At 42.2% G+C, this 21,013-nt stretch overlaps 1 protein-coding gene across 10 annotated transcripts in view; it reads left to right on the top strand.

Annotated features, from left to right (window-relative positions):
• The window catches only part of CADPS2 (calcium dependent secretion activator 2), a 485,821-nt gene that overhangs the window by 92,546 nt on the left and 372,262 nt on the right, over positions 1-21,013 (top strand). For all 10 annotated transcript variants that reach the window (XM_059711678.1, XM_059711675.1, XM_059711674.1 and 7 more), the window contains exon 2: positions 4,184-4,297. In XM_059711678.1, coding sequence (XP_059567661.1) covers positions 4,184-4,297 — 114 coding nt within the window. The remainder of the gene's footprint in view (positions 1-4,183; positions 4,298-21,013) is intronic.

The following is a 21,013-nucleotide window of genomic DNA, read 5'->3' as shown; positions in this document are numbered from 1 at the left end:
ATGATAGTTAAGGTCCCCTCCAGTTCATTGTTATTCCCACATACATGTCCATCTCCATTATTTTGTCTGGACACTTGGTTTGTTTGCAAGTTTGAAGCTCTGCTTGGCAGTTCTCAGGGCTTGGCAACTAACACGCTCTTGGCTGTCTCACTCTCAGCAATTGCTGTCCTGTTTCCATTTGGTCTTTTGTAAACCATGCTTAGAGAGCGCAAGTCATGAACTTAATTTGCCTTGCTAGCACGCGCGCGCGCGCAAACACACACACACACACATACATACACGCGCACGTGCAGTCTCTGCTTTTATTCTCCCCATAGTGTAGAAATGTAAAATGGAATATAATGGTGATGCTTCTGCATTTCAGCGCAGGTTAGCTTTCCCTAAAATGAAGGCTTTCTTTCTTTAGTAAAGAAATGGAATAGTCTTCTCTCCACTGCCCAGGGCAAGAAGTTTTCCACATTGGGGTACAATAGGACACTCCTTCATCAGTCTGTTACTACCAGCAACGTGTCTTTACAAACTGTCTCATTTGTTAGGCTCCTAAATAAAATCCATCTTAGAAAGGGTTTGTCTCTCATATTAAATGGCATCTACACTAATAAAAGACAAACATGCAAATTGATCGTACCTTTGCTACGCCTTAAGCCACGCCCAACAGCTAATCAGAGCGACTATATGCAAATTAACCCAACCAAGATGGTGGCCGGCAGCCACAGAGCTGGAGCGAGCAGGAGGCTTGGTTGCCCCAATGATGGAGGAAGCCAAGCTTCCCTCCTGCTGCGGCCCCGGCTCTGAGCTCCACTCAAAGCAACAAAGTTTCAATTATAGAAAATAAATAAACCCCAGATACCTGCTTTCAGCCGGCCGTGGCCACAGAGCTGGAGCAAGCAGGAGGCTTGGTTGTCCCTGGTGATGGAGGAAGCCAAGCTTCCCTCCCACCCACCCTGGCCAGCAATGAGCTCCTTTCAAGGCTACAAAATTTCAATTATAGAAGGTAAATACATCCCAGAATAAAAAGAAAAAAAGGAGAGGCTGAGAGCTTCCGTTGCCGGCGGGGTGGGGGTGGGACTTGGCCAGCCTGAAAACGGCCCTCAGCCCCTCACCCAGACTGGCCAGGCACCCAGTGGGGACCCCCCACCCTAAAGGGGGTGTGGCCAGCCTGAAAACAGTCATCAGCCCCTCACCCAGGCTGGCCAAACCTCTATGGGGTGAGGGTCCACACTGCGGGGGGAGTGGAGGGGCTTGACCAGCCTCCTAACAGCAGAAAGACTGGAAATGACTGGTCACTGACCACCAGGGGGAAGACGCTCAATGCAGGAGCTGGCCCCTGGTGGTCAGTGCACTCCAACAGGGGGAGCTTTGCTCAGCCACAAGCCAGGCTGACGGCTGCCAGTACAGTGGTGGTGGTGGGAGCCTCTCCCGCCTCCTCAGCAGCACTAAGGATGTCCAACTGAAGCTTAGGCCTGCTCCCTGCTGGCAAGTGGACATCCCCTGAGGGCTCCTGGGCTGCCAGAGGGATGTCTGATTGCCAGTTTAGGCCCAATCCCCTGGGGAGTGGGCCTAAGCCAGTAGGTGGTCATCCCCTGAGGGGTCCCAGACTGCAAGAGGGCACAGGCTTGGCTGAGGGACCCCCCAACCCCTGAATGCACAAATTTTTGTGCACCGGGCCTCTAGTTTTAATAACAAGCCTTTTGAAATGATTTAAATTTAGTTCACATCAGCCTTATTTTTGAAGCCAAGTCATACCAGTTTGATTAGACTTTCTAATCTTTTAATCATTTGATCCTCAATTTAGTTTCAGATGTTCCACATCTCTCTGTAGAATCCAGAACTGGACTGAGTTCTGTAATAGTCTGGTGAGGATTGAGGGAAATGGGAAGATTACTCCTGTCCTGTTCCTGTATGTCTTGGGATTGGTTTTATCAGCAAGACTATGTTGTTCCTTCTCCAGTTAGCAATTGTAAGAAAATGCTTCTGCATGAGCTAATATGCCCTCCCTCCAGTGAAGTTTATGTCTCTGTAGTCAGGGCTGGCTCCGGGGCCTGGGATGAGCCTGTGCAGCTGCTCTGTGCTCTGTGCTTTGTTTAATGCCCTGTTGTTGCTGACCTGAAATTCTTAGTGTTTTAACAAGGGGCTCCTCATTCTCACTTTGTCCTGGGCCCTACAAATTAAGTAGCTGATTTTGCTTCTAGTTGATGACTAGAGGGTACCGGTGGTAAGTCATAGTTCACATCTAACATCTAACCTACCCCTGGTAATAATTACAGCAGCGAGACCTAAGGTGTGGAAATCTGGTTTCGAACTTGCACTCTCCCAAGTCCACAGCTCTTCCATCTGCTAACGTAAAAACATCCAAACTTGTAAAGCAGTGGTTCTCAACCTTGGCTGCACATTAGAATCACCTGGGAATCTTTTTAAAATCCTGATTTCTGGGCCTCATCCTCTGGAAATTCTGTTCCTTTGTTACTAAAGTTGTGGCCCCACCCCATAACAAAGAAACAGAATTTCTGGAGGACGAGGCCCAGAAATCAGGATTTTAAAAAGATTCCCAGGTGATTCTAATGTGCAGCTAAGATTGAGAACCACTGTATAATGTGAAGAGTTTTTGTGAGTTTATTTGAGCCCAGCTGTTGACAATTGCTGAGACCAGGAAGCAGAATCTCAGAAGATTGGGATAATGCTCAGGAGAATGGCAGTTCTTCACCTTGTTTTATACATTACAATCGAAGAGGAGACATAAGTGGGTTACAGGAAATCCATTGGTGATAGATTAGGGAGGCGGGAGAAACCTCTGGGATTGGATAAAAAGTAAAATGATAGACACATAGTACTTCTTTTACCCAGGATGGTGCAGGATAGCTAACAGTTGATTAACATGTTAACAGTAACAATGAAGAAATTCATGGTCTCTGTCCCGGCGCCCAGACACATTTGGTTGTGCCTTAAGGGGTCCAGTAAAAGGGAAGTTACAAGTTACCCTGACATTTCACAAGGATGTTATCTTAGATTCAAAGAGACCATAGGCCCAGTTAAGGGAAAGATTGACCTTTTTCAGGGAAGATACTGGTCTAGGACATGACTACGCACTATAAACTGCTTTAGTTAAAGTTTTCATCTCAGACCATCCTTTGTGGTTTCTTTAGGTCTTTGAGTTTGCAGAACCGCCATGCAGGCCTTCCCTGAACTTGTCAGGTTAGCATGTGGCCTTTTTGTCCGTCCACACACCAAGGTGCTTAAAGATGCACTCACTGTCCACCCGTTGCACCTCTGTTCTCTTCTGGATTTGTCTCCTCTTGATCATTACTTTATTGATCTCAGTTATTGAATCCACACATTTATTCATGGGATCAAAACTGTTGGCATCCAATAGATGCCCTTTCCAGAGGATTCTTTCTCAGAATCCCTGACCTTGCAGTCTTCCTGTTATCTCTTGTCCAAGGCCGAGGGTTATCCACTCATCTTCAAGACTGCTTGTTCTCTGCTAAAGATATCTGGTAATTTTGCACAAGTTAATTTCTCACCCAAATTTTAGTTTTTTTTCCTGTCTCTGCAAAGAGATCAGGGTAGTCATCACAGGAACTCTATCTGGGGTAGATGTTTGGATTTCGGTGCAATGTCAGGATTCCAGAGTATATGGGCAAGTAAATTGAAAATGTCTTACAATCCTATATAATAAAAGGCTAATAGGCAAATAGACCGAATGGCAGAACGACTACTTGCTATGACTGACCACCAGGGGGCAGACGCTCAATGCAGGGGCTGCCCCCAGCCTGCAGGCCCCAGGCCAGCCAAGGCGGGTGCCAATGGGGCCCCCCCATCACCCCACAGAGGGAGGTGATTGGCGGCGGCAGCAGGGGGGTGGGGCCGGTGAGCGGGAGGTGCCAGGCTGGCCAAGACAGGTGTCACCGGGAGCCCACCACCCCTGATTGCCCCACCGGTCACCCTGCAGATGGCCCTGATTGCTGGCCAGGCCCAGGGACCCTACTCATGCATGAGTTTCGTGCACCGGGCCTCTAGTTGAGTCATAAGTATAAATAGTAGGACTTTTTAATTTTTATTTTTCTTTACCATAAATTTAATTCTAGGTGTCAAATCTAATATACATGTAACAAATATAACATTTTAGAATTACATTTCATGGATTGGCAAATTTTTAAGCTACTTTTCTCTCTTTTTTTAATAGCTTAATAAGCAACAATTGCAGTTACTGAAAGAACGATTCCAGGCCTTCCTCAACGGGGAAACCCAGATCGTAGCTGATGAAGCATTCTTCAATGCTGTCCAGAGTTACTATGAGGTAAGTGGGAAGAGGTCTTTGTTTTTGGCATTCTAATATTTTATTATTTATTTTACACTTATTTTATTTTTAAATGCCATTGATTTTAGAGAGGAAGGGAGAGGGGGAGAAAGAAAAACATCATTGTGAGAGTGAAACTGATCGGTTGCCTCCTGCATGTACCCCAACCGGGGATCGAACCTGCAACCTAGGTATGCGCCCTAACCAGAATCGAACGCCTTGCGACCTTCCAAGGTACAGGACAGTGCTCCTACCAACTGAGACACACTGGCTAGGGCCCGATGCTTTATTCAAGATTTTTAAAAATGGATTTCCCACTTTAAGAAACTCACTGGAATAATAAAATAAAAAGGAATGAGTTTGCAACTATTCTGAAATCATTGTCAACTCTATTTTGTAATTTAAAAACTCTGATTCCACAGCCTGGTTTTTGAGAGATAAACAGAATTAAACATTATTCACATCTCTGAGGAGAAGTAAATGGTTTAGAAAATTTTTTTGGCCATGATTGATATAGCTGAATATAGCTATCTTTGGGTCCACATGTCTAAATTATCCTTTTTAATTGGGATTTCAATAGTGAATTGCTGTCTTTTGTCATTTTGTTCCCTAAGCTTTATAATAATTAAGACCAGTAACTAATTTCAAGAGGATAAATTGAATGTCGTTTCTTCCTGAAGGAATAATACTACAAATGCCACGTTGCTGTTTCTTCTGATTTTATTTTGTGACTGACTCGTTAGGAATTCTCTGTGGATTTCCTATGAGCACCAGTTTTCCTATGAGCTGTTCAGTGAGTTGCCAGTGGATGTTAGAGAGTTCCCTTTTTCCCTAAGCATTTCAGATTATTTGGTGAATGGATTCCTTTCATTGTGCAGATAACTCTAAGCCTTTCAGCTGAAGAAGGAACACATGCAAACATATATTTAGATTAGTAAAAAATAAAAAATGTGGAGACACATGTGTAAGAACTTTCCTGAGATGGGGAATAATATATTTGCATGAAAGCACAGTAACTGGATGTACAGAAAATTGGTTGAGTTTGTAAATCATTGATGATATGCATCAGAAGTTATTTAATGCACCCTGAGGGAGGTTTACATTACCCTAAGAATTGGCCTGTTGAATTGGATGGAAGTATAGACATCTTGCTTACTATATACATGTACGGCATGAATCTCATGGCAATAGTTGCTGTTGTCTGAAGTGAACCTTGACTCAGAATATCAACAAATATAGGACCTCAAAATCTTAAGTATAGGATGTTACATTTCATCTTGCAGGACTCAAAGCCTGAGTCTTTGAGTCAAAGACTAGCAAGATGAAATATTGCGCTGAATCTTAAAGGATATTATGCAAGGGCCTTTATTTGCGTCCTGTAATAAAACAAAAGTGAAAAAGTCTGTGTTCAGGATGAAGGAAATGTGGCTCAGAGGAGTAATTTGTATAAAAAGATGTAATTAAAAGAAAGCACTGAGCTCATTTTTGGTTTTGGTAAGTTGATGTGGCACGCTGAGCATGTTAACATTAGGAAAATTGCCAACTAGGTGAGGTGGATGTGGGAGCTCTCCGTATTATATTTGCAACTTTCATGTGAATCTAAAATTTTTCCAAAATAAGTGTATTTAAAAGAAGTAATCATAATGTGATAGGGCCACTGAAGCTGTGTTAATGAAAATACTGTAATTCCGAGGAGGGGAGTGTGTCCCATTGTATTCTACATGAGGATTGTGTTCTCTTCTGGGCATGATATATAAACAAAAGGATGTGGACAATTTAGCGTTGTCAGGTTTAAAATGTATTATTTGTAGATTACTTGAAGGAACTGGAGATATTTAGCCCAGAGAAGGTTTAGGCTTGGGTTGTATGCGGAACCAAGAGCAAAATTAGGACCAAGATGGTAGGTGAAGTGAGGAAGATTTCAAGCTAATACCTTCGGAATTTGGTTGCACTGGCCACATGCAGAATGGACTGGTGAGTGCAACCTGACTGGTGGCCGGTTCTTGGCTGCGCTTCGCGGGCTTTTGGGAAGCACGCTGCACATGCACGTCCCAGAGCTCGGCTAGACTTACTGAGTCCAAATTTCAGAATCCATACTTTTATTTATTACTTATGCTTAAAAATTTGTCTTTATTGTTGAAAGTATTACAGATGTCCCCTCTCCCGCCCTCATTGCCCCCCTCCACCCCACTCTCCCCTCTTCCCTCTGAGAATAGTCAGTCTGTTGCATGCTTCCGTGTTTCTAGATCTATTTTGTTCATCAATTTATTTTATTCATTAGATTCCACATCTGAGTGAGATCATGGGATACCTGTCTTTCTCTGACTGGCTTATTTTGCTTAGCATAATACTCTCCAGGTCCCTCCATGCTCCCCAGATGATGTTCTTACAACTGGTAGATTGCTAAGCAATGGAATTAGATGATTGCTTGCTAGGATTCTTACAAAGAGATGTAGTATTGAAGAGGCTCCAAGGGTTTTCTATTCTTCTGGTAATATTTCCAGCCAGTGTTTACTTGGGAAACCATATCCAACTTGTCTTAGTGCAACCCTCAAAGCCCTGTTAAGATTTTGATCTTAGTAAACTGGGGAATTATTTCCACGGTGGCATATAGTTAGTACTCAATAAAGTCTTGAATGAGTACATTTTGGTGGGTAAAAGTTGCTTTTCAAGAGTTTTTTCCCCCCAAAGTTACTTTTTTTTTGGGAAAAGTTGGTTAAAAAAAAGATGCTTTTCAATTTTTTTCCCTTTTCTTTTTTGTTGTTGTCATTGATCCTCATCCAAAGATATTTTTTCCATTGATTTTTAGAGAGAGTGGAAGGGAGGGTCGGGGCGGGGGGGGGGGGGGGAGGAGAGAGAGAGAGAGAGAGAGAGAGAGAGAGAGAGAGAAAGACACATCGATTAGTTGCCTGGGAATCAAACCCTCAGCCCTTTGGTGTGTGGACCACTTAGCAACACTGGCCAGGACAATTTTTTTCTCTCTTTAATGATATTTTTGTATACCTTGCAATGACTAACAATGCTAGTAGCCTTAACTATTAATTACCTTTAGGTAGCATTTTTATAGTTTACCAAAAAGACCTATTTTTTTTCTTCCAATATCTCTTTTTGATAGAGTGCAACTATTACTACCCACATATTACATAAATAGAAACTAAAACTCAGAGGTTAAATAACTTGGCCAGTGTTTATATATTTGATAAGCAGCTGAATTAAATGTGAACCCAGAGTTTTGGACTCTTTCTGCCACAGTTGCCGTTTTGAATACAACTGTACCCGGTGCTATGTGAAGCACATCAAAAAGTATTTTTATTCTTTAGTATAAACCTTTTAAACAGGTAGAATTATTTTCATCTTAGAGGTGAAGTGACTTATGCTCAAAGCTGCATAGATATTTAATAGCAGAGCTAAGAACTCATCCACTAAGGCTTAACAACAGATTCTTTGGTTCCATCCAAGATCTGTGAAATCAGAATTCCTGGCAATGGAGCATCTGAATTTTGAACTTGCTAACCTGGTTGATTTGATTCACACTGTGACTGAGAAAGGTATTGACTTAGATCTCACAACTTCTGGAATATATTCCATGATGGAGAGCCACTTCTGTCCTGGTTTCCATTGTATCGCAGTATGTAGCACTCACATGCCTTCAACAAATAGGTGTTGTGCTAAGTGAATGAGTATTTCATCACTTATTGCTCTATGTAGAAACTATATATTTTATTCTTTACTCTTATTTTCCCATAATTCTATGTTTCTGAAATATTTCAGTTTTGCTATGGAATTTATTTTGCTTATTAGTTTCTCATCTTCTTAGTTTCATGATTTTGTATTTCCTTGACGGTGGCAGATACTTCAAAGCATGGCTGGGCTATTATCAACACTAATAAAAGAGAAAAATGGTAATTGGTGTACGACGATACCCTTTTCATTGGCTAATCAGGTCTATATGCAAATTAACTGCCAACTAATATTGGCAGTTAACTGCCAACAAGATGGCGGTTAATTTGCATATGTAGGCACAATGCAGGGAGGCGAAAGGGAAAGCAGGAAGAAGCCTGCCACTGACAGTGATCGGAAACCCAGGGGGGAGCTAAGAGCTGGTGGGCAGGGCAAAGGCGGCCCTGGGGCTGCCTTTGCCCTGCCCCCCAGCCATGATCAGAGAATCAGGTGCCTTTTCCGCCCTGGCCAGTGATAGCAGGAAGTAGGGGTGGAGCCAGCGATGGGAGCTGGGCACGGTCGAGGCTGGCAGTCCCAGGAGCTAAGGGCCCCTTGCCTGGGCCTAAAGCGGAGCCCACGATCGCGGGGCTGCTGCAGCTGTGGGTCCCCGCTGCCCGGGCCGGACGCCTAGGCCAGAGGCGTCAGGCCTGGGCAAGGGGCCGATCCTGCGATTGGAGGGTGATGGGGGTCAACGCCTGAGGGCTCCCAGTATGTGAGAGGGGGCAGGCGGGGCTGAGGGACACGCCCCCCCCCCACACACACCCAGTGCACGAATTTCGTGCACCGGGCCCCTAGTGTTCTTTCTAAACTTGTATTCTGTGAGTCCTCGATCTTTTTTGTCTTTGATTTTTTGAAGTCTTATTTTTTTTAGGTTGTTACATATTGTTCACTGCATACAGCTGTTTTCAACTATTAACCTATCAGTGATGATTTTCTTATTTGTTAGGCTTAGTTGCCTTTAGTTGTGATGGCCATTTCTAACCATGAATATATCCTATCTAATAAAAGAGAAAAATGGTAATTGGCGTACGACGATACCCTTTTCATTGGCTAATCAGGGCTATATGCAAATTAACTGCCAACTAAGATGGGCAGTTAACTGCCAACAAGATGGTGGCTAATTTGCATATGTAGGCACAATGCAGGGAGGTGAAAGGGAAAGCAGGAAGAAGCCCCCTGCCACTGACAGTGATCGGAAACCCAGGGGGGAGCTAAGAGCTGGGGGGCAGGGCAAAGGCGGCCCTGGGGCTGCCTTTGCCCTGCCCCCCAGCCATGATCGGAGAATCAGGTGCCTTTTCCGCCCTGGCCAGTGATAGCAGGAAGTAGGGGTGGAGCCAGCGATGGGAGCTGGGCACGGTCGAAGCTGGCAGTCCTGGGAGCTAGGGGTCCCTTGCCTGGGCCGAAAGCGGAGCCCACGATCGCGGGGCCGCTGCAGCTGCGGGTCCCCGCTGCCCGGGCTGGACGCCTCAGCCAGAGGCGTTAGGCCTGGGCAGGGGCGGAGCCTGCAACCGCGGGGAGCTGGGGGTCCCCTGCTCAGGCCTGACACCTCTGCCAGAGGCCTCAGGCCTGGTCAAGGGGCCGATCCGGTGATTGGTGATTGGAGGGTGATGAGGGTCAGCTCCTCTGGCCGAGGCATCAGGCCTGGGCGGGGGGCTGAGCCGGGGATTGGGGGGATATGATGGTCCCCTTGCCCAGGCCTGAAGCCTGGGTCAGAGGCGTCAGGCTTGGGCGGGGGGTGGAGCAAGCGATCAGAGGGAGATGGGGGTCCCCTTCTCAGGCATGATTCCTGGGCCAGAGGCCTCAGATCTGGGCGGGGGCCAGAGCCAGTGATCAGGGGGAGATGGGGGTCCCCTGTCCAAGCCTGACACCTCCGGCGGAGGCGTCAGGCCTGGGCAAGGGGCCGATCAGGCGATCGGAGGGTGATGGGGGTCTACGCCTCTGGCTGAGGCATCAGGCCTGGGCTGGGGGCAGAACCAGTGATGGGGGGAAATGAGGGTCCCCTGCCCAGGCCTGACACCTCCATCAGAGGCATCAGGCCTGGGCAAGGGGCCGATCCTGCGATTGGAGGGTGATGGGGGTCAATGCCTGAGGGCTCCCAGTATGTGAGAGGGGGCAGGCTGGGCTGAGGGACACTCCCCCCCCCCCCACACACACCCAGTGCACGAATTTCGTGCACCGGGCCCCTAGTATACCTAATAAATGTGTATTATCCCTTTAGTTAAAAAATACATCTTCGTACTCTGGGGATACTAGTTTTACCAAAGTCTGTGTTGGCTATTAATTTCTTTAGCTTTATAAATCCTATTTCTTTAATTTTATGAATAGCTTTTTTCATCTTGGTTGTAGATTTGTATATTCTACAGTAAGTTAAAAGAATTATCTGCCTGTTCTTACATTGGTTGTACCTTCAGATAATTTGGCCTATTTTACTTCTCTTTAATACCTGGGATCTTAGTATCTGACTCAAGGTATTTCTTTTTCTCCACTTTATTTGACCAAGATATCTTCTATATTAAAAGTTAAATAGTTTTTTTTAACTAGGTCCTTATAGGATTGGATTTTTTGGGTGTTTGTATGTGGTGCCCACTTGGATGTGTGTCTTTGTATGCTTATATCTATTGATTAATAAATATTTACTGCGAGTACTATTCAGCATGATATGAGGAAGCATATACTGTGAAGATAATGATTTTATATGACTATATAATTTCTGTTGTGTTATTTTTATTGGATGTCTTGTTTGGTTTAAATACTGGCTTATGAAGTAAGAATAAGAAATAACAAATCTGCTTTTGAAATTTCATCAATCTTTTTCCTCATAAAGTTAGAATAATTTGGAAATAAAATGGATCCGAGCATCTGGATCATCTAACTAGGCAGACAAAATTAATAGAGAAGGACCAGAACAAGAAAAGAAGAAAGAAATGACAGGTAGCATACATAGCTGATTAATAAAAGTTAGCAGTTATAATCTTGATAATTTTATGGTTGTTAATTGTCATTAGATTCTGCTTTACCTTCATCTTTTTTTAAAAAATTGTTTTCATGTTCTTTTCCCCCCTGCAAGTGACTCATTGTCTGGAGGAAGACATAAAACGAACACACATTCTACTTCCTTTTTCTTTCTGGCCATATCTTTTTGCTTGCTTTTGCTTTTCAATTTAGGAAACTTCAGCTGATTCTGTGGTTGGGTAAACATAGGCTTACTGCAACATATTATTTTCCAACTTGTTCTTCTCATCAGTTATCTACCTCTCTTTCACAAAATTCAAGTGGTCTTCACCCAAATATAACCAATGACTATGATTTATAACAGATAGTGAAAAAGACAGTACATAAAATTGTGTACTAGCTGTTTTCAGCATAATGGAAACATTCCAATTCAGTTATTGTGCAAAAAAATAGATGTTGGAGCTTTTCTTTTAGTTTTTGGTGGTTGGCTTTGTTGACAACTTTTCAGAAAGGGTGTGTAGTTTTTTTTTAATAGTGCCACTTGTCCTTCTTGTCTTGTGGTTCCAAACAATGGAAGAGAGTAATGGAGGTATTTAATCTTTTAAAAATTACAAGGTGTTTTTAAAAAGTTTACATTCCAAGTGGAGACTGCACCCCATTTTATTATTGTTTTTTTAAAAATCTTTATTGTTCAAAATATTACATATGTCCCCATTTTCCCCCCTTGATCTCTTCTATCTTGCTCCTTCTTGTATCAGTAGCTCTGTGAATCGCATGTTGGTGTGCACTCATTTCATTGCTGTGCACCTGTTTCCCACCCCATTGAATGGGGAAGGTGATCTCGGATGCTTCCTCTCATTGCCCACATCTAAGTTAATTTGTTTCTGTTTCTCCTTTTCCTTGGCTTGCATGCTCTTATATTTCCAAATGTAAAGAACACAGAAAGGAGCATGGCTTGATAGTATCATTCCAGGAGAAATCTCCAGGCTATGGTTTTTGAATTTTTGTACACATTCATGAAAAAAAGAAAAAACACGAAGGACCCTATGTATCTTACTTCCTAGTCCAGGATGCCCAGGAACTTGATTGCATTGGTCAGCTTCTTTCTCAGGAATATCTGCGACAGCTTCTCACCACCAGCAATCACTTCGGTATCATTCCTTTTCTACTGCCTACTTTCTTTGTCTAACTGACAGTGGTCGGCAAACCCATTAGTCAACAGAGCCAAATATCAACAGTACAACAATTGAAATTTCTTTTGAGAGCCAAATTTTTTAAACTACATAGGTAGGTACATCGTTATTAACTTAATCAGGGTACTCCTAAGGCTTAGGAAAAGCCACACTCAAGGGACCAAAGAGCTGAATGTGGCTCACGAGCTGCAGTTTGCCGACCACTGGCCTAACATTATCAGACTCTTAAAATTGATTTACAAATTAAGTGCATTTGTTTAGTGATTGGCTTGTGAAAAATGAGAGCCTTTTTAAGGCATTTGTTTTATCTTGTTTTATGTAATGGCCTTACCTCCTTAGAATTGAGATGCACAACCTGTGTGTTACTTAGTCTTGTGTGTACAATCTAGAGGTAAAGGGGCTGGGCAGGTCTGTATTTAAATATTCCAATGAGAATTTCTTTATGATTTTACTTTGGAATAGAAAGATTTGCTTTTCATATTCCAAGGGATGTTTGACCAGTCAAAATCTTTTCTACACTTTAAAATAATGTCATGAAAAAGGTCTGTTTTTTCATAGGGAATTGATGATCACTAAGTAAACCAAGATTGGCAGCCTGTGGCAGGAAAGTTTAAAAAAAAGGTCAACACATTCGTAGACGAAATCCAGTGACTGGTAATGAGAAGTGAGGCTTTAAATTTGCATTGAGCTCTGCAGATCACATTGTATTTATTCATTTTTGATATTAGCCGTTTTGTTTGACATCACATTTCTTAAAGTCTAAGGTTGGCATTTTAAATTTGGTATTCTGTACGATTCTGGAAAATGTATTTTCGAGTCTGAGATTGCTGTTTCTATTTAGGGTCCTTGGCTTTGTGCTGCTGCCTGTCATTGTGTTTTGCAGAGTTGCCTACATTCTTGATGACATCCACTTTGTGATGAAGACTGGATAATCCACCATTTGTAGAATTTTGTTGCTTGAAGACAGTCATCCTGTTCGAGTATTTTCCTCCTCTTTCTTCATGTACTTTTAGAAGAAACTGACTTTTTCAAGCCCCCATAGCACATTTGTGGCAGAGGGCAGGGTTAGACCTCTGTTAACTCTTAAAATTCTCTTTTCTCCTACGTCTACATTCTTATTAAAGGATATTGTGTCTACACAGTGGGCTGGGTGAGCAGACCCAGTGTAGATTTCCCGTTTGACCAGTGATCTGGAATTTTAACCCAAGGCACAAAGAACAGAAGCGCACATGGTTTCCCTCTCTTGGCTTCCCTCTGTAGCATTCTCGAATTCTCTAAACCCAGTCGTGAGGGAGTGCTGAATTTAGGGTTCCCTTGCGAAGGGGACCCTGGCCAGATCTGAGGAGCTTCTTTTGTGCTGTGCGTAGTCTTTGTATACTTTGGCCTGATGCCACAGTTCAGGAAGAGTTTAGACATATCTAGGAGTTTATTGCCTGAGGCTATTGATTGGAAACTTAGTGTTTTTACTAAATTCAGAGTCAGCAAAGCCACATTCTCTGTGAGGGAGAGTGCCAAGTTGGTGTTTAGAGGGTCTCTGAGCAGAAGCATTGCTGTGTAAGCCCATTTGTTCACAGATTACATTTAGTAAGACTACTTCATTAATACAGGACATGCTCTTTAACTTTAAGTGTCTTTCTTGAGGAAGTTGCTTAGTTTCATTTATTTTACTTCAAATTAATTATCTTGTTACCTTAAGGTTAAGGAACATTTATTTGAACAAGTATAGTTAGTTCTTTGCCTCATTAGGCAAACGACCTCTTATGTGGATTGTTTTTTTTTTTTGTTTCAGAAAGTTCTCCCTAATTTTAGAGTTAAAATTTTCCTTTATTACCTTGGTCACTGTTCAACTTCTAAAAGTTTCCAGGTATAAATAATTCCATTTCCCTGGCTTCCTTTACAGGCCTGGAAGAGTAATGAAGCTTTGTGTGTGTTTATAATTTTTGTTGTTGTTAAGCCTCACCGGAGGATATTTTTCCATTGATATTATTATTATTATTATTATTATTATTATTATTATCATTATTATCATTATTATTATTATTATTGATAGTAGAAGGGAGGGAGGGAAGAGAGTGAGAGAGAAACATCAATCTGAGAGAGACAGATCGATTGGTTGCCTCCCACACGCGCCCTTGACCGGGGCCAGGGATTGAACCTGCAACCCAGCTTTGTGCCTTTGACTGAGACGAACCCAACCCGTGACCCCTAGGTGCACAGGCCAGCCCTGTAGCCACTGAGCCACATAGGCCAGGGCGCTTTGTGTGTGTTAAATGTCACACTCAAGTCAGTTAAATGCATTTCTGTTGCTTCTATCAGATTTACTCAATAGACACTTCATTACACTTCTATTTTTAAAGACTTTTGGTTTCAAGGGTGAAATCTTTTGAGGAATCATATGTACCCTTATTGACATAGCCCCAGTGGGTGCTTGTTTCACCCTGGTATATTTAAAGCTTTTCTCTCTCATAATCATAAAAATGGATAGAATAATAAGCTCTTGGAAAGCTTAAAGCACTACATAGGTCAAATATGCAAGACTGACCTGCTAAGGTAGTCATTGATCATCTTTTTCTCAGTTCATTTTTGTTTTAGCTTATATAACTTAATTACCTTTATAGTAATCATCTTAAAAATAACTATTGAAAGGCCTGTTTTCATTTAGTACCCCATAAAATACACTAAAGATGTAGTCTCTACTAATTAATGCTTTGCAGTTTAAAAAATGAGCTATTTTTGTCACTGAAGTTACCTCTAGCATGGTTAAACTTGTTTTAAGATCATTGGGTGGAGCATCCTTTTCCATACAGATCCAGGTTTGTGATGGAAGTTTTATCTAAACGTAGTTGAACTGCTGAGGCAAGCTTTGCTGCCTTGAAGGATAGCAGTTTGAAAAACAAAATTCAAACTTCTAGGAAGTGCCTAATATTTTTAGCCAAGGGGATAACATCAAATTTGCATGCATTTACCTCATAAACCTTTGGCCATCTATTTTATGATAGATGCTATTGCAAGTGACCTCCCAGGAACATGAGTTCTGTCTTGCTCTTAAGTGCTCGATATTCTGTTAAGGCACATTCCCAACATTCCTAGCCAAGATGTGAGGAGGGACCATGATGAGTCCTCTGAGGGAAAATTCAATAGCTTCAGAAAGAAACTGATTAGTTGTAATTTACAGCTGAGATTCTTCATCTGGATAAAATTTGGGAATCGGTGAACTCAGATGGGAAAACATTGCGCCTTTATTTTCTCTAACTAAAATTTAGCATTTTACTTTCATTATGAATGTAGACAACAAACCCTAGTACTACTAGCAGCATCCGTGGCTTTATCACCAATTGAAGTACATATATTTTTGTATTATGTATTTTATTGCAGCTATCTGAAATATTGTTTACGTTCATAAACTACACTGAAGCTATAGTGCACTTAAATCTCTCATTATATCTTGTTGATGACTTATTAAAGATGCACATAAATTGCTATAGCACAAATTTGTTCTTAAAAATATCTTTATAACTATATTTCAGTAAAACTGCTTTCCTTCCGAGATGCTATGAACTTAATTGTATGCATTTAAAAGCATTATACTTTGGAGGGATCCATAGACTTCACCAGACTGCCAGAAGGTTCATGCTACAAAAATGGTTAGAAATCTGACTTAAAGGACTTCTGAAGGCTTCGTCACAGAGGAAATAGAGTTTAAACACAGGAAAGAAAAACAGGCAGAAACAACTGTTTTATTTCTATCTGGGTTGGAACGCAAGCTCTAACATACATTACCTCTGTGATTCCTGGAATTTACTTAACTCTGCTGTGCTTCATTTCCTTCATCTGTAAAACAGATATAATGTACCTACCTCCCAAGGTCATGAATGATTAAACCAACTTAAATCACTAAGCACAGTGCTCAGTGTGAGCTGATATTATTATTGCCTGAAGTATTGCTTTCCTAAAAGTATCTGCCCAATTTTTTTTGTTGCAGAATTGAACACTTAATTCATGTTGTCACATGTATTGCTTTCTAATAAGTTTTTTTTTAGAACAAGAAACCATGGCTTATACAGTACTAAGCATATCTAGACTCTAAATTAAGGAACCCTTTTTTATTCCCCCCAGTTAAACAGCTCATCTAATTAAACATTCATTTAAGCGCTGATCAGGTACTGCCCGGGGCCCTGGAACTATAAGGATGACCAGGCAGTGTTTCTGACCTCAAGAGTCCACAGTCTGTAACCAGAGATCAACAGAGTCCTGGGCCCCTGCTGTCTGCCACTCCCCAGCCAAAAAGCAGTGACAGGGATTGGGTTATTAGTGTGTGTTTAATAATATCATATTGCAGAAGTCTGGGAAGGTGACCAGTAAAAACCTTAATATCCATCTTTCCTGTAAGCTTGTAAGGAGAAAGCTTATATAGGGGGATTGGGGAAAGGGAATGGTAGAGAGTACAGGAGGGTTGCTGGTGATTTGCAGTCCTGGAATGGAGTTCCTGTGGGGTCTTGGGTCTTGATGAATGTCTTTATTACTGGTCCCCGGAACAGGATGGTCAGCATTCTGAAATCGCTCAAGCCGTGATCGAGTGTGTGTCATCCCCGAGTGTCTGAGACCTAATCAATCAGCCCCCACATTCTTGGGGGCCAGGCCTCTAAGTTCAGGGCTGGGTTGAAAGTCTTGTTATTCTTGCCTGGTCAAGTGAGAACTGTAACAAAATTTCAGCCAGAACACAAGGTTCAACGTATACAATTGATTAATCAATTACACATTCTGTTAGTAAAAGGGCGGGAAATGAGAAAGGAAGAAAACTTTAAAAAATCATATTTTTAGTTTACCCTCGTACCCCTATCAAGTCAGATGGGGGAGAGACAGGTGTATAACAGTTGATTATAAAAGTCACCCTGGCTCACTTTCCCATCTTGGAGTAGGGGATGGTTGAGACCATGTCACTCTTTGAAAGCTTTCCCTTTTGTGTTGAGCAAACCCAGCGGACTTGAACATGTTGACACCTATCTCAGAATGGAAATATTATGTACATAGAAACGATATTATGTGGACTTCTATGAAGCTGTGAAAATGAAATAAGATTATGCACGTTGATTTACCACAATGCCTAGCACATATTGCATTTTAATTGGTAATTTTTCATAACCAGAGAACTTGCATGCACTTATGCATAACCCATGGACACAGACAATAGTGTGGCGAAGGCCTGGGGAGGGGGTAGTAATAGGGAGGAGAGGGCCAATGGGGGGAATAAAGAGGGAGATATGTAATACTTTCAACAGTTAACATAAATTAAAAATAATAATAAATGGTAACTTTTCAGATGAACCACAGGAAACTGCTGATACCTGACTTTTTGATGAAATAAAGGCAGCTTCCTATGGATAAAACAGTAGTATTTAAAGCAACAATAGTGGGTGGTTTTGTGTGGCAGTGATCTTGTGAACATTTGTCATTCTGAATCTCGCTGATTGACTTTTATAGGAACATGACAAGGATGCGGGTCATTTTTAGGGGCATACTAGAAGGTGTACTAGAAGATGCCTAAAGGTTCCTCAGCTATATCCCCCTATAAGGTATCATCACATACACTTTTATAAGACCTTCAACTTTATTCACTATCAAGTTTATGTAACTACTAGGGCCCAGTGCATGAAATTTGTGCACGCCGGGGGGGGGGTGTCCCTCAGCCCAGCCTTCACCCTCTCCGATCTGGGACATCCCTCTCACAATCCGAGACTGCTGGCTCCTAACTGCTCACCTGCCTGATCTCCCCAACTGCCTCTGCCTGCCTGCCTGATTGTCCTTAACTGCTCTCCCCTACTGGCCTGATCTCCCCTAACTGCCTCTGCCTTGGCCCCTGCCACCATGGCTTTGTCCAGAAGGATGTCTGGTCTATCCAGCCTAATTAGCATATTACCCTTTTATTAGTATAGATATATTTTTAACAGCAGTAATACTGGTTTATGTGCTTTTAATTTTGTTTCCAAATGTTTGGTATATATTTCATCACATTTAGAAATTAAAACTAACAGGTACTTAATTTAGTGAGATTATTGTGGTTTGATTACCACATACATTTATTGTCTTTAAAACAGTTTACTCTAGACTGGCTCATTAGGCTTGACCGACAAATATTTGTTTTATTTCTACTCGGCCAACATTTGAGTGTCCACTGATTATGTGGATTCGGAGTAGTCCAGTGCTCCAAAATTAGGGGGAAATCATGCCGTGTTGAATTCAAGCAAAGTGTTTAGGAACCATTATTTTGGTAATTGTGGTTTTCTATTGCAAGATTGCTCCTTTCTGAGCAATTTCTGTCCATTTGAGATGCTTTGTACATGCTTTTATCTTTTAACTTACAACAAATAGTTGCAGAAAGGAAATTTTTTCCTCCTATGGCCTTTAATCTCTACATCATGATGATGAAGCAGTATGTGTTTTTTTTTTTCGGTCACCAAAGAATATATTTAATCCTTTATATACCGCTGAGAGTTTAGCTTCACTACTGAGTTTTGTTCCAAAAATTACATCACATACAGGAATTTAATTTTCCTCCTAGTTTATCTTCTACTTTTTCTTATAAAATTATATGCACATCTGATGATGTAGCTTGGACAGGTATTAAATTAGTGATGATTATAGAATGCTATAAAGGGGCCTTCAATAGGTATTAAGTAGACGTAACCTCTGTTCCATGCATGCTAGGAAGAATGATGGAGACCAGCCTTCCCACCCTCACTCACTGCTTGGTGGTCTTTGTTTTTTAACTTGACTTCAGTGCATGTTCTGGTGCACTCACTGATGAACTTGGCCCCCCTTCTTTCCTAAGGAGAGTCAGAGGAAGATGATTTGAACAAGCCAGGGAGCAGAGAGGAAGGGCTATGTTTGGGGACTTCCTGCTTGCTCCCCTCCATAGAGAGCTCCAGAGATCTGTCTAGCTGGCCCCTTTTCTCTCTCCCTCCTTTCTCCCTCCTCCTTCCCCCCTCATCCTTCTCACTCCATTTCTGGGCCTCTTTACAGAGCTCTCTGCCTAGTTAGACTGTCCCTCCAGGACATCTGAGGTGACGGGGGTTGCCTCCTCCCACACTTGAAGAACACTGACTTGCCTGGTTATCAGCAAGTATACGAGGGGGGCTGAGTCCATGTATCATGGAGGGCTTTACACCTTGGTCTTTCTTTTACCTAGCTCTTCAAAACTGTGTACACTTTGGCATAAGGTGGCAGTCCCTGAAAACTTTATTATGGAAACAGTAAGTGGCAAGTGATTATACTGTAAATGCCGCAAGGTTGGAGGAGAAAGCAGGATAGAGTGCACCATGGCCTTAGATTGTTGGCCAAAGGCTCTCGAACCGAGAAAGCATTTGTTTCGTTGTTTCTATTCAGTGTTCTACCAAACCATCCACAGGTTGTCTGAGAGGTGGTCAGAGCTTCAGCTTCTCTGTCCACAGTGTTTCCTCCTTCCTGTGAGTGTGATGCGGGAATGCTCAGATTATGGGTGGACCTGTTTGATCAGGTTTTTTTTTCCTCCCCAACTCTTCTACTTTTATGTCTTAGTCCATTCAGATTGCTATAACAAAACACTGTAGACTGGATGACTTACAAACAACATAATTTTATTTCTCACAGTTCAAGATTATGATTCTGGGAGATTCAGTCTGATGGCTGACTTCCTGGTCTGCAGATGGTACTGTGTCTTTATGTGGAGGAAGGGACTAGGGAGCTCTGTGGATTCTCTTTTATTAGAGGGCTAATCCCATTCTTGAGGGCTCTACCCTCATGATCTAAGTACCTACCAGAGGCCCCACCTCCTAATACCATCACACTGGGGCTTAGGATTTCATCATACAAATTTTGGGAGGTAACACAAACATCCAAATCTTAGTGCCTTATTTAACCAAACTTCCTCATGCATACCTGACTGGATAGTGATGGAAAAATCAACAAAATCTGGGGCTACTTGAGTATAATGTACACATCTTTCTTTTCATTATCCTTGTCCTGTTTAGAAGGCTCTTGTCACCATTATTTACTTAAAGAACTCTGCCAGTGTTCACTGATTATATCCTCTAAGTCAGCGGTCACCAACTGGTGGTCCGTGGACCACTGGTGGTCCGTGAGGTCCGAAAAGTTGGCGACAGCTGCTCTAGGTAGCTCCACTGCTCCTCCCTCTTCTCTTCTTCCTGCCTCCTCCTTTCACACTCTTCCCCCATCCTCTTCCTCTCTTCTCCCTCCCTTTTTTCCTTCTTTCCCTCTTTTCCATCCCCCTTTCCTCTTTTCCTTCTCCTTTTACCAATTCTTGTGATTTTTCCGTGTCAAAGAATTTCCATATATATAAGAATATAATGGGGAATCCTATATAATAAAAGCATAGTATGCAAATTGTCCCCTTGACTGAGAGGTTGTCCAGGAATTCAGCCAGGGGGCAGGGCTGGCTGGGGGAATGGAGGGAGGCCCCGGCCAGCAGCTGGCACCTGGCAGCTGCTAAGGACCCTACCAGTGCACGAATTTTGTTCACTGGGCCTCTAGACTCTAGTATTGACATAAAGTTCTACCTTTGTAAAATTGACATGTGTTTTTTTCTTTTAAATGTGGGATATACCACTGTTGAGCTGAGATAATGAAGTAGTATTTCAGTATTTTCTGCCCAGTAATTTTTCCATATGGGAAAAATGATTATACTCTCTCCAGGGCACATTTTTAAATATAAGGCTCATTAGCCAAAAGAGGGAAAGGATGGAAAGATTTCAGTTGCTAAATGTTGTATAAGAAGATTATCTATGGTGGAGTGTTTTCTTTCCCTAATCTTAAAAATATATTATTATTACTATTAACTTTTGCATATTAAAAGGTT

The sequence above is a fragment of the Myotis daubentonii genome, chromosome 10 (genome assembly GCF_963259705.1).
Source record: "Myotis daubentonii chromosome 10, mMyoDau2.1, whole genome shotgun sequence".
In the NCBI taxonomy this organism is placed as follows: Eukaryota; Metazoa; Chordata; class Mammalia; order Chiroptera; family Vespertilionidae; genus Myotis; species Myotis daubentonii.
This window is presented reverse-complemented; position numbering and strand designations above follow the sequence as displayed.